The sequence below is a fragment of the Heterocephalus glaber genome, unplaced genomic scaffold (genome assembly GCF_053883595.1).
Source record: "Heterocephalus glaber isolate CG9 unplaced genomic scaffold, H.glaber_assembly_v1.0 deba00001461, whole genome shotgun sequence".
NCBI classification, from domain to species: domain Eukaryota; kingdom Metazoa; phylum Chordata; class Mammalia; order Rodentia; family Bathyergidae; genus Heterocephalus; species Heterocephalus glaber.
This window is the reverse complement of record NW_028258308.1, coordinates 32701878-32716470: the sequence shown is the minus strand read 5'-3', so window position 1 is coordinate 32716470 and position 14593 is coordinate 32701878. Positions and strand designations below refer to the sequence as shown.

General features: G+C 35.8%; 1 protein-coding gene across 8 annotated transcripts in view; it reads right to left on the bottom strand.

The window, feature by feature from the left end:
• Positions 1–14593, bottom strand: part of Wrn (WRN RecQ like helicase) — a 169281-nt gene that overhangs the window by 153489 nt on the left and 1199 nt on the right. For 5 of the 8 annotated variants that reach the window (XM_087217239.1, XM_087217241.1, XM_087217244.1 and 2 more), the window contains exon 2: positions 6329–6349. The exons of the other annotated variants lie outside the window; for them this stretch is intronic. In XM_087217239.1, the coding sequence (XP_087073365.1) occupies positions 6329–6331 (3 nt within the window). In that variant the 5' untranslated portion in view covers positions 6332–6349. The remainder of the gene's footprint in view (positions 1–6328; positions 6350–14593) is intronic. 8 annotated transcript variants of the gene reach the window in all.

Genomic DNA, 14593 nt, shown 5'->3' with positions numbered 1-14593 from the left:
AGCAACTTAGTGAGACCTTGGCTCAAAATAAAAATATAAAAAAAGGGCTAGGGATATAGCTCAATGTGAAGGCCCTGGTTAAATCTGCAGTACCGGAAAAAATAATAAACTATATGACACATGATTTCATTCAGGCCAATGAGACAGAGTTTTTAGGAAGATTTCTGAAAATTATACTGTCTTGCTCCATCAGACAACTACCAGGAGAGACTCTCTATCTGAATCTCTCTATCTGAGATATGAAACCCAGATCTTCTACAGCCATTCTGTCACCAGACAGAAGTCAGCTTGAGGACAAAGTCAATTTAGGTACAAAGCCAATACACAGAAGAAAGCAGAGATGAGAAATGAAGCCACAATTAACTAAACCAGTCCAATTCAACCCTACCTCAGCTTTAATGTTTTGTGCGTGTGGTACTAGAGATGGAACACCGGACCACTTTATCCCTAAACTACATCCTCAGCCTCTTTCTTAAATTTTATTTTGAGATGAGGTCTAGCTAAATTGCCCAGAATGGCCTCACACTTGCAACATCCTGCCTTAGCCTCACAAAGAACTGACATTATAGGTGTCAGCCACGTCCAGCTAAATTTTCTTTTTTTTTTTTAGTCTATTTGAATCAACTTATCTACACCTGTATTTTAACTAATACACAAATATAATGGAAAATCAAATAATGTAATTAATCTTTTTCTTTCCTTAATCCCTTATCTTAAATAAAAATAAATTTAGATAGGGCCAGGGATTTAGCTCAGTGGTTCTGCCACCTGCCTCGCAAGCGCCAGGTACCGAGTGTGATTCCCGGTACCAAAAATATAAAATAAATTTGGATAAACAAAATAGACAAAATGAAGTAGAAAGTAACAAGATACAATGAAGTATACAGAAACAAAAAGTTTGGAACTTCAAAAACAGTTTCAAAACTTTTTAGAATCAGAATAAGAATCAAAATAATATTTAAGAACTGGAGATGGAGCTCAGTGGTGGACTGCTTGCCTACCGTGTACAAAGTCCTGAGTTTGATCCCCAGTACCACCCAGCCCCCCAAAAAAGTAAGTAACAAAATAACACTTCAGCAATTTGACATAAAGTTATAATTTATCTTTATAGAAGTGATGTTTAGAACATAAAGCCCTGCACTTGGGTTGAAATTGAATTTTACAAAACCATTAAGTATGGGAAGAAGAGGGAAAGAAAAGAATGAAGACTAAAAAACACACTGAACAATTAATGTACAGCTGTGTAGGCAATCACACATTTATCTAATGCAAACTTTTACAAAAAAACGCATATATAATGTCTCAGGTGGGGAAACTTTTATATGAACAACAAGATGGAAAATTAACAATTTTGCATTTGTGTACCTCCAGGAAGGACAAAAGTTATGTTCTAGGTCAGTGGTGGTGAACCATGGCACATGGGCCACAGCTAGCTGTTTGTTATCACTGAAAGCTCTAAAAGGTTTGCCATCACTCTTGTAGGCCAATTAGCTTTCCCTTGTAGCTCAGTCACTCTGTTTCATGAATGAACAGAGAAAACATCAGTAAGTCATTTCATGCTTCACATCAAAAGTTTCAGAAGGAGCTGTAAAGCTTTGATATTTTTTCTGATAACTTGTATTATTCCTGTCTTTGACTAGGAAAATCCCATTCCTTGAGCTTCTTGGCTTCAAGAGCTAAAGAATCTCTGCTATTCCCTGAATAACTAAAGGCTTGAAACAGACTCAGGAAGGAAGGTCACTGTTGCACATACTTCCTGGAGAAGATGAAATTGTTCTAATTTATTTCCCCATTAAGAAACTGCTCAAAATCCATCTTCCTTCTTAATCTTCCAGCATATTAACTACTTTACCAAAGGAAAGAAAAAATTACCTTTAAAATAGTCTGATTGCTATTTTTAGATATCAGCTTAACTTTCATCAAAGAGCTAAAGTCACCCCGAAGTGATGGCACAAGTTTGTAATCCCAGCCCTCAAATTGGAGCCCAGCCTGGGCAACTGAGCAACTTAAAGAGATCCTATCCAAAATAAAAAATAGAAAGAAAAATGCTAAGGAACAGCTCAGTACTAATGCCCTGCATTCAACCTCCAATACTGGCGGGGCGGGGGGGGGAGGTAGGGGCCAAAATCCTCTAAAATAATAACTTTTCCAGTGCCTATTTCATGGCAGATATTTTTTCCCATGTATTTAACAGGTGACCAGATTCAAGATAACCATACCCAAAATAAGCATTTTCCTATATATAAGCAAGAATCAAATACAGTTATATCGAAATATGTTATATATTTGCATCTAAAATGTGTATCTAAAATAAACAAAAGCAAAAATAACAACCTACCTAGAAATTAAAATAACAAAGACAACTAGAAGTTTTTACAAAGACATCAAAAAGGACTGGAAAAGAAAACACAAGAGTTCCTGGATAGATGGATTCAAAATTTTATACATATTAAGTCAACACCCTCAAGAAGCCAATACTATACCAAGAAAAAATGTCAGCAAGATTTCTCAATGAACCACACAAGTTCATATTAAAGAAAAAATATTCAAGAGCAACAAATATATTTTTGAAAAGATAAATAAGAAATACCCTGCCAAATATGAAATAGGACAAAACTAATTAAAATAGTGAGGAATTGGTACAGAATTAGAGAAACAAATGTCAAGAACAAAACATGTCTAATTCTATATGTAGGAACTCCTAATGATTCCATTTTTAAAATGCTATTACTAATAAATTATTTCAGTAAAGCAACATACAAAAATCAATAAACAAAAATAAGTTGTATTTCTTTACACCAAAAATATTCTATGCAAAAGAAAGATTAAAAAAAAACAATCCTGTACTGGTGATGTAGCTCACTAGCAGAGTGCTTGCCTAGCATCTATTTGCAAGGCCCTGGGTTCAATTCCTACTACCACGAAATATAAAAATAAAAATAAAAATAAATTCAAAGAAAAAGAAAACAATTCCATTAGTGACAGCATCAAAAATAATAATATATTCAGGGATAGGGGCCAGGGATTCAGCTCAGTGGTTTCGCCGCCTGCTGAGCAAGCGCAAGGACCTGAGTTCGATCCCTGCTACCGAAAACAAAACAAAACAAAACAATAATAATAATAATAATAATAATAATAATATATTCAGGGATAAATCTAATTAAGGAAGTGAAAGGTCTATATACTAAAAACCATAAAACAATGATTAAAAAAGTAAAGACAACACAAATAAAAAGAAAGGTATAACTTGTTCATGGATTAAGACAGTGTGTTTTTCTTTTAAGACAAAAGATGTCACTGTAGAATTGGTTTTTTCTAAACTAAAACCTCAGTATTCAGGTTTAATTGCAATGCTGGCTATCTGTGATAAGTAGGTGTTGGGTTGCAGTTTGGCACTCAGTCTCTAAAAGGCTCACTGTCACTGGATTAGGAGACTTCATAATAGAAAAAATAATACTGTTAAAATATCCATACTACCCAAAGCATTAAACACTGAATACAATTGCTCTATCAAAATTTCAATGGCATTTCCCATAGAAAGAAAAAAATCAATTCTAAAATTCATATGAAAGCATAAAAGACCTTGAATAGTCAAAATAACCTTAAGAAAGTAAGGTTGGACCCATCACCCTTCCTGATTTTGAATTATATTAGAAAGCTATAGGAAGGGAAACAGTATGGTACTGGCATAAAACAGATACATGGACCAATGGAACAGATTAGAAAGCACAGAGAGTATCTGAAGCATAAACAGTAAATTAATTTTGGATGAGGCCAAAAGAAGACAATTCAATAGTCTCTTCAATAATGGTGTCAGGGTCAGGCATGGTGGCACACACCTGTAATCCCACCATTTGGGAGGCTAAGACAGGAGGATTCCCTCAAGTTCCAGGTCAACCTGGAGCATAGTAAATTCAAGGCCAGCCTGAACTACAAAGCAATACCCTGTCTCAAAACAAAAAACAATAACAGTATGAATAATAATGATGTTGGGCCAGGCATGCTACACGTGTGTAACCCAAAGCACTCTGAGAGGCTAGAATGGGATGTAGCTTGGCATCCCCAGTACCAATAAATAAATAAACAAATAAACAAACAAATAAGACAGTGTTGGGAAAGGTAGATACCCATTTACAAAAAACAAACAAATAAAACCACACCTAGGGCCTTAGCTCCATAGGAAAGAGTAGGCCTAGCATAGGTGAGGCTGTGGGTTTGATCCAGAGTACCACAAAAAATAAAAATAAAAATGAAATAAACCTGTTTATCTTATATTACACATAAGAATCAACACAAAATGGATTAAATCCCCCTAAAACTATAAAACTAGAAGACCACAGAGTAAAGTTCCTTAAGATTTACTTGACAATGATGTGAGGTTTTTTTCCAGCTTTAGAGGGTTTTTGGAGGGAAGTTGTTTGCTTTTCTGTTTTGCTTTTATTTGTGGTGCTAGGAATCAAACCCAGGGCCTTCTGCATGCTAAGCAGTGCTCTACAACTGAGCCATACCTGTGACCCCAAGGAATAAAGTTTGGATCCCACCAAAAGCTCAGATAACAAAAGCAAAAATAAACAAGTGGGACTATATCAAACTCAAATCCATCCTCCCGTACAGCAAAAGAAATGATAAACAACATGAAAAGGCAAACTGCAGAACAGGAGAAAATATTTGCAAACCATATATTTTATAAGGGGTTAATATCCAAAATATATAAGGAATTCATACAACTCAACAGCAATAATAATATATAACGCAATTTAAAAATAGACAAAGGACCCAAACAGACAGTTTTCCAAAGAAGATATAAAAATAACCAGTTTATGAAAAGGTACTCAACATCATTAATCAAGAAAATGCAACTCAAAATCTCTATGAGTTATAACTCACTCCAGTAAGAATAGCTACAAGAAGACAAGAAGTAAGTGTTGGCAAGGATAAAAAGGGAAGAATATAAACTGGTACAGCCACTGTGGAAAACAATATGAAGTTCTCTCAAAAATTAAAACATAAAAATACCCATATGACCCAGTAATCTCCTTGCTGGATATACACCCAAAGGAAATGAATCAACACCTCACAGAGATATCTGAGCTCTCAAACGTTCATTGCAGCATTATTCGCAGTAGTCAACATATGGATGAACAGATAGAGAAACTGGAGGGGGTGTGCATGCACACGTGCATGTGTGTAATGGAATATTAATCAGCCTTAAATAAGAAATACTGCCATTTGCAGTAACATGTATGACTGTGAAAGATATGCTAAATAAACTAGACACACACAAAAAAAAGACTACATAATTTCACTTACATGTGAAATATTAAAAAAAAAAAAAAGGTTAAATACATAGAAGTAGGGTAGATCGTGGCTACCAGGGTAAGAGGGAGAGGAAATGGCAGAAGATAAGTCAAAAAGCAAACTTGTATAAGATTAATAATTCTAGCGATCCAATGTACAGAATGATGACTACAGTTAATAACACTGTATTAAAATACAATGAAATTGTACTAAAATTTTACTGACAGGGTAGATTTAGGTGTTCTTACCAAACACAGAAGAAGAAAAAAGTAACTATGGTAGGTGAGGGCTGTTATTTGCTTGACTTGCTTGTCTAGTAAACATTTCTCTAGATATATGTATTACAAAACATCATGGTATACACGTGAAATACATATAGATATATATAATAAATAAGACATATCATGGCCAGAAATATATCCAGGTAAATATAGAACATTAACAAATGATAAAGGAGGCATTCCCAATCTTTGAGAAGGAACAAATTATTCAATGAATGAGACCAATTGGCTAGAATTTTGCTATATCATTGTCTGCAATAATTTATGAGTGATCATGTACAGTACCTGCAAGAGAGAAGAAACTATCTCCACCATTTTGAAAGATGTTTTATAGAAGACAGACATCAAAATTTTAAAGGTGCATGGAAATGCCAAGGACACACATGCACACACAGAAGTAAAGGATGTTCGTTACGTTCATTAAAATTTATAACAGCAAAAATACTGGAAGCAATTAGTAGCATAACATTCAAACAATGACCCATCCATAATATGGTGTATTAGGCAGACAGCAGAGGAATATGTATAATAGAACTAAATATGTTAATAAGACAAGTTATCTAAGATATGTGCTAAGGCAGTGATGGCGAACCTTTCAGAGACGAGTGCCCAAACTGCAACCCAAAATCACTTATTTATCAAAAAGTGCCAACACTGAAATTAAACCTAAACACTAAGGTTTAGTTTAGAAAAAAACAACTCTACATTAACATCTTTTGTCTTAAAAGAAAAACAAATAACATACATACCATAGGTTCAACACCACTGTGCTAAGGGAAACGGGGAAAACCAAGTGTCAATAAAGTGATAACATTTAACTTTTAAAATATAAAATGATGGGGCCGGGGATTTAGCTCAGTGGTTTCGCTGCCTGCTGCACAAGCACAAGGACCCAAGTTCGACCCCCAGTACCCCCCAAAAACAAATATATATATATATATATATATATAAAATGAAATTTTGTGTACAGTTGTTTCCTTAATATTCATGGGTGACTGGCTCCAAAACTTATATCCCTACCAAAATGAGTGGATAAGTCTCATATAAAATTATGTTGGGCCGGAGATTTAGTTCTATTGTGCCACGGCCTGCCTCACAAGCGCAAGGTTCCAAGTTCGATCCCCGGTAACAAAAAAAAAAAAAATTTGTGTAGTATTTGCAAATAACCCAAACACATTCTTCCATATACTTTATATCATGTCTAGATTATTTCTAACACCTGTTACATTGTAAATGTTATGCAGTAGCTAAACTATTGTTTGGGAAATGACAAGACACAATATTTGTTCTGAATATTTTTGATCCCCAGTTGATTCAATCCACAGATGCAGAACCACAGACACCGAATAAATGCAAACAAATGCAGAAAAAATGTAAATGTCATCTACAAACCACGAGGATACACAGCCAGTTAATAAGTGCCCCTACAGGGAACAGCATGAGATTAAGGTCAAGCAGGTGAAGGGGGAGTTTCAATATTCCACAGTTTACTTGTTTCTCAATAAGAGTTCATTCTCTCTCTCTTTCCCACCTCCCTCTCCCTCTTTCTCTCCCTCCCTTCCCTTACCCCATCTACATCTTGCAATCTGAGAGTAATATAAAGCACCTCTGTAAATAATATACAATGGCTTATATTTCTTTTTTCAAATCTGAACCCCAAGTATAATGACAGAAGGAAAAATAATCTGGTTACCATAAAATGAGGAAAAAAGGGGGCTGAGTTAGTGGCTCTGTGGTACAACATTTGCCAGGCATGCTTGCGGCCCTAGGTTCAATTCCCAGTACTGAAAAGAAAACAAAAGCATTTACAGTACTAGGAAAGAACTAGGTAACAGACCCATTATGTACAGTATACCTTAATGCACTCTGATGTCCATTTAGCCCTCCACGTACTACCATATATAACAGTAAACTTTTTTTGTTGGGAACTGACTTCATCACCAACACTAGAAGTGAAACTCAATGGTCTTAAGGCCAATAGGAAAATCCCACTCCCCGTGCTATTCAAGGTCTCAGTTCTCTAGCCTGTATACCCTGGCCTCAATCATTGATTCCAAGGCAATACAATTAAAAACAAAGCTCAGGGCTATTTCTATGGTAAAGGAGAGGATGCTTTTGTTCCTGTTAGATGTGATTGATGGTTGATGCAGGCAGACATCTTACCCCCACAAGAAACCACTATGAAGCGTTTCATAGAAGAAGGCAAAGCACAGAGCCAGAAAGACACCAAAACCCTAATTGAATCTGGTGGTTGCCTAGTCCAGAAGGTATATTAAAGAGGCCAACCTTTTATTGATGAAGTCATTTTGACTGGTTTTTCCATTGAAAGCATCCTTGTTAATAAGATGAGATAACTAAAACTTAATAACACTTCCTTTTTTTTCTTTTTTTTTCCTTGTAGTATTAGTGACCAAACCCAGGACTGTATGCATGATAAGCAGGGGCTCTATCACTAAGCAATACTCCCAGACCTAATATCATTTCTTAAATTCATTTTTAAGACTATACAGAATTCCATTTTCTTTAGCTATCATAATTTAACTATTTCATATTGTTGACAGTTTGCTTGCAAATTTTAGCATAAATAATCTTCAATGAGCCACCTTGTATATATCTGAGTATATTTAGACATTATTTCTTGTTTGGTTTTGTTTTTTGGTACCGGGGATTGAACTCGGGTCCTTGCTCTTGCGCAGCAGGCGACAAAACCACTGAGCTAAAGCCCCAGCCCTAGACATTATTTCTATTAGCTAGATTCCTTAGATGTGAAATCCTAGATGTGAAGGCATACAGAGTATGCCTGTTTCTCTCCCTGTCTTCTCACCGATACATTACTCACAATAGTCTGCTAACCTCAAAAGATCAGCCAAAGAAGCAAGAAAGCCAAGAAAAACTTTATGCTACCTTGGTTAGAATAAACCCTTACTAAAGGATTTCAAGATGGCAAACAACGAATAGTTTCTCTGGTGTGAGAAACTGAAAGTGTAAATAAGGACTAAATGTATAATAGGTCATGTGAAATAGGAAGAAAAGGGGCAAAGGGGAAGGAAGTGGGAGGGCTAGGGGAAAGGATAGAAGGGAATGGGATTCATATGAGAAAATGGAAAAATAGGAACAAAATCTTTGTAAATAGGTAGGAATGGAGTGGTTGAAGGGAGGGCTGGGCAAGGGTGAAAAATAAGAACCAAGAGAGACCATGTAAAGTTGCAAATTTCCAATGATGAATGTCATTATATTGTATACCTAAAATATACCATTGATTAGAATGAATAATTGATAATGCAAAATAGAAAGAAAACGTCCAAAGGGGTGGGGGTAGTGGGAGGGGCAGGGGAAAGGAAAGAAGGGAAAGGAAAAATGATGAGAAATGGAAAAAATGGAAATAAAGTCTTTGTAAATAGGGAAGGGTGGAGGGGGTGAAGGGAGGGCTAGGAATGGGGAAAAAAAAAAGAACCAAGATGCATTATGTAAAGGTACAATTCCCAATGAGAAATGTAATTGTGTTGTATACCTACAATGTACCAATAAAAGAATTTAATACAAAAAAAAAAGATGGCAAATAAAAAAAGATGCTTTGAGTGACATACTACTCCTACAAGAACACTTAGATAAAAGAAGTTCATGAAGGCTCATGGGTTGACCATGAGTTACAACATACCTATATGTAACTCATCTAACCTTTGAGTGCTAAAATGGAAAAAAAAGTTGATAGTATTTGAGTTGGGTGTTAATGGACTGTCATTATCACTGTGACCATCACCTCTGTCATATCATAGCCACTTACATCCATCTTATACCCTTTCCCACACTTTACTTGTCCAGTGGGTTACAATCTTTGGTGGTATTCAAGGGAACTCATGCCTTTCAGTTTTCTCAATAGCTCTCCACCAATGATCTTCCTTGCACCTCTCCTCCACTTATTTGTTCCCAGGAAGATACTTTGTCATTTCCAATGACTAAAATTCTTCCATTACCTCAATTCTAAGAACTCCATTCTCTAAATAACACCTTCCAATTTTCAAATTCATCCACTACCCCCCTGAAACTCCACTCCAACAATCTTTTGATGCAGCCATGACCTACCACCTTTTCATTGGCTATTCTTCTTCATCAGTTTAAATTACAAGGATATAAATACATCCTTGCACTAGCATGGTGGAGCATACCTACAATGCCAGCACCCTGAGAGGCTGAGGCACAAGGATAGCAAGCTGGAGTCCAGCCCCAGCCACTTAGCAACTTAGTGAGATTCTGTGTCAATAAATAAAAAAGGTCGCAGGCTACAACTTAGCTCAAAGGCCCTGGGGTCAATCCCCAATACCCGCCTCAAACAAAAACACCTAATCTCTTGCATACTCCCTTAACTTCATTGCCCTTTTCAGCTTCATTATTCTCTCCTGGAATACTCAACCTAATTAAATAAAAGAAATTTTCAGGCTAATCCTAGTGCATGCTGTCAAAAGAATGTTCAAGGTGAAAAACATAACCATGTTGACTGGTCTCACCTTTAAATTTATGACTCCCAACTACAAGTGGGTCCTTAATGCTCCTGGAAATCCTGCAACTTTTCCTTTGTTTACTATCCCCCCTGCCTATGCTAAATGTATCATATATATTCTCTTCTCTATTTAAACTTATCATACTCCTCCCCCATCCTCACTCTTACCTGATAGCCCTGCTTCCAACTACCCTTAATTAGAAGCAATCAAAAAGGAATTTTCACAAGCTCTTACCCTGAAATCGATTCATACAAGAGTATCTGTACCTATATACTCTACTGTGATGATTAATTTTGTTTCAACTTGTCCCAGATATTTAGTTAAACATTATTCTGGAGGGGCTGGGATACAGCTCAGTGGTAGACAATTTTACCTAACAAGTTCACTGTCTACTATCTTTTGTTCATTCCCAGCACCACAAAAAATTTAAAAATTCTGGATGTGTCTGTAAGGGAGTTCTGGGTGAGATTAACATTTGAATCAGTAAACTAAGTAAAGCAAATTGCTCTTTCTAAAGTGAGTGGGCCTAAAATAATCCACTTAAGATTGAGAGAATTTGCTCTCTGCCTGTCTTTAAGCTGGGAGGGACATCAGTCTTTTCTTGCCTTTGGACTCAGGACTCAGACCGAAACTTATTTCACCAATCTCCTAGGAAAATCTTCTAGTTAGATCTATCTTGTAACTTCTCAGCCTTCATAATCATGTATGCCAACTCCTTATAATAAATCTCAATATAGGTAAAGAGAGATACAGATATAAATATATAGATCTCCTATTTGTTCTGTTCTCAGAAGAACCGTAATACATCTACTTTCTCTTCTGTAACTTCTGAACTATCTGTGCTCCCAAATCTAGCCTCTTCGTGGATGTACTAGATTCCATACCGCTTATCTACTCAATGACATTTTTCATCTCTCCTATATCAATAATTTTCCCTCTGCTGGTTGACCAGAAAACTCCCATCAATATAAAAGCATACTCAATTTCTCCCAATTTAAAAAAAAAAGCTCAACTCTCAACTAACTCCCCCATTATTCTTCTCCCTTTCATAGAAAATCTACTGAAAAGAATCATCTACACTAGCATTTCTGTTTCCACTTCCAATTCTCTCTTAAACCTCCTGAAACTATTGCACTCCACCCAACGGGCCTACGTTATCGTTACTAGTGACCTTCTTATTGCCAAATCTTATAAGCAATTCTCAAATCTTATTTGGCTCAATACACCAGCATGAAGTGACACAATCATATCCACACCCTTTTACACTTCTGTGATAATCCCTGATGTCCTGTCTATAACAGCTCCTTCTTAGTACCCTTTCTGGACCGTCCTCATCCTCTCAATCTCTAAACCTCAAGCGCTCCAGAATTCAACTCTTCTACCTCGGAGATCACGTCTAGTCTGATCACTTTTAAATCAGCTGTATAATACACTGATAACTTCCAAATTTATGAATAGCCTAGATCAATGGTGGCAAACCCATGGCACGCATGCCATAGCCAGCTGTTTGTTACCATTGAAAGCTCTAAAAGATTCACCATCACTGGCCTAGACCATTTCTCTGAATTTCAAATTAGGATATCCAATTATTTACTAAATATTTGAATGTCTAATGGGCATATTATACTCAACAGGTAAAAAATTTCTCTAAACCACTCATAAATTTCCCATGTCAGAAAGTACACATCCATCTTTCTGATTGTTAGGGCTAGAAACCTTGGAGTCATCCTGATTCCTCTCCTTTCACATCCTGTATCCAATCTCAGCAAATACTATTCATTCTAGCTTTCAAATTAAGGCAAAATTCTACCTCTTTTTAACATACATCTCCACTCCTATAACCCCAGTTCAATCCATATTACCTTTTACCTGCTTTCCCCAATAATCTATTCTCAAAACAATGGACAAACTGATTCTGTTTAAAGATAACCCAATTTGGGTGGTGGGGGTGAAGGGAGGGCAGGGGAATGGGGAAAAAATAAGAACCAAGATACATCATGTAAAGGTACAAGATTCCAATGATGACTGTTAACTGTATTGTATACCTAAAATGTACCAATAAACTAAATGAAAAAAAGATAACTCAATTTAAAGGATTATATACCATAACTAGGTGAGATTTATCCCAGGAATACAACAGTGAAAATCAATCAATATAATATATCACATTAACAGAATGAAAGAAAAACACCACATGATCATCTCAATTGACACAGAAAAGGCATGCAACAAAATCCACCACCCTTTCATGATAAAAAAAGAAAACTAGGAATAGAAGGAAGTTTCCTCAACATGATAAACTTATGAAAAACCCATAGCTAACATCATAATGCTGAAAGACTGAAAGTCTTCTTAAGATCAGGAGCATGACAAGGATACTCACTTTTACTACTGCTATTTGACATTGTATTGAAAGTTCTACCATCTTGAAGCCTACTATATATATAAAAATAAACTTTTATCAAAAATAAGTCCATTCCTAGGTATACCCAAAAGAACTGAAAAAGGAGGGGGAGTAAAAATTTATCAAAATGTGGTATGTATATGTATCAAAACTTCAAGCTGAATATAATTACTATGTATCGTAAATATGTACTAATAAAAAAAGAACTGAAAAGGGGACTCAAACAGACACTGCTGGGAGTGATAAAAGTTTTGGAGATGTGTAGCTCAGTGATAAAGCCCCAGCACCAAAAACAAAAACAAATTAAAAAACAAAACCAAATTGGAAATAAATAGTAGTGACAGTTGCACAAGATGGTGAGTGTAATGTCACAAACTGCACACCTAAAATGGTTAAGTTGGCAAATTTTCTTATATACATTTTAACACAATTTTTAAAAGATAATTTAGATGACAGCTTCTCTGACAACTCTCCAATAGCTTTTCATCTTCCTCGGAATGAAAACTCAAATCTCCAAACTAGTCTCCCTGCTCTTTCCAGTATGACCTTATAGTTCTTGCCCTACTGTCTCACCCTACTCTAGCTTACAGGCTGATGTCCTAAACTGGCCTTTGAATACAATCAACAGACTTTCAGGGCCTTTCACTTTCTTTTCCCTTGGATAACCGTAAGGTAATCTCTCACTTCCTTCAATTCCTAATAAAAAATTACCTTCTCAGTGAGGCCCTTCCTAACCACCTATTGTAAAATTACAGCTCCCATCCTCCTCACACTCTTCACCCCTCTTTATTATTCTCCATAGGATTTTCATCTCTGACATGTCACACGTTTGACTTTTTGCATGTCTCTTTCCACTAAAATGTGAAATCTTTACTGTAGCTTTAGAAGAAGTCTTAAAATTAGGTACTAAACGTCTTCCAACACTGTTTTTGTTTTTGTTTTTAACTTTTCTAGGTCCTTTGTACTCCTACATAACTTTTAAATTTCAATATCCAATTCTTCATTTATAGCAAGTATACACAGACCTGAATTTTTATGTATACCTTGTGTTTTCTAATCCTGCTAAATTCAAGTATAAGTTCTAGGGGCTCCTAGAGATTTCTTAGGATTTTCTCTGTAGATGCTCATTTCATCTACATATAAAGATTTTGCTTCTGCCTTGCCAATTCTATCCTAGTTGTATCATTTTATTGCCAGACTATTTTGGTGGGGACTAAGTCTCAAAGTTTAATGGACAGATAAAGAGTACGCATATCTGCCCTTGTTCCCCACCTTAAGGAGAAAGCATTGTATCTTCTCCATTCATACAAGGCGTTCTCGCTGGAAGTATGGAGTACATGTCTTTAATCTGTTGAGAAGGCTCTGTTCTACTTCTAGTCTCCTGATAGCTTTTACCATGAACAGCTGTAGAATTCAGTCCAATACTTTTTCTCCAATTAGTGACAGGACCATATGGCTTTTTCCTTTCCTCTGGTTAAATGGTGACTTTTGGGGGTGGATCTTCCAGTGCTGAACCAACACTGCCATCCCTATAACAAAATCACTTTCTACATCCTGCCAGATCTGACTTCCAATAGTTTGTTTTGTTAAACAAATTTCTATCTATGTTCATACTTTTTTCTTCTATTATCTTTATCCAGTTTTAGGATTAGCACAATGTTGAGTTCCTAAAATGAGGGGAGAAGTGTTCCTTCTTTCTTCTGCTTTAATTGTTTGATATAATTTATCAGTTAAAATGTTTATGAGCCTGCTGTTGTCATATAGATAGGTTTTCAAGCTAGGAATATACTTTCTTTAATAGGTGCTATTCAAATTTTATATTTCCTCCAGAGTTAGTTTCATTAATTTGTCTTCCAAGTTACTTCTTAGAAGTTGTCAAATTTATTTCAAAAAAGATTTTTGTAATATGCTTTCTATATCCTTTTAAATTCTGTAAAATCTGTGGTAATGTCTCCTAGATCTTAATATTGTAATTTAAAAAATGTATAACTGATATTGTGTAACAGGAAGAAAAGGTCTAAAAGAGCAGGGGAATTGGGAGGGGTAGGGGAAGGGAAAAAAGGGAAAGGAAAAAATATGAGAAGAGGAAAAAAATGGAAACAAGGTCTTTG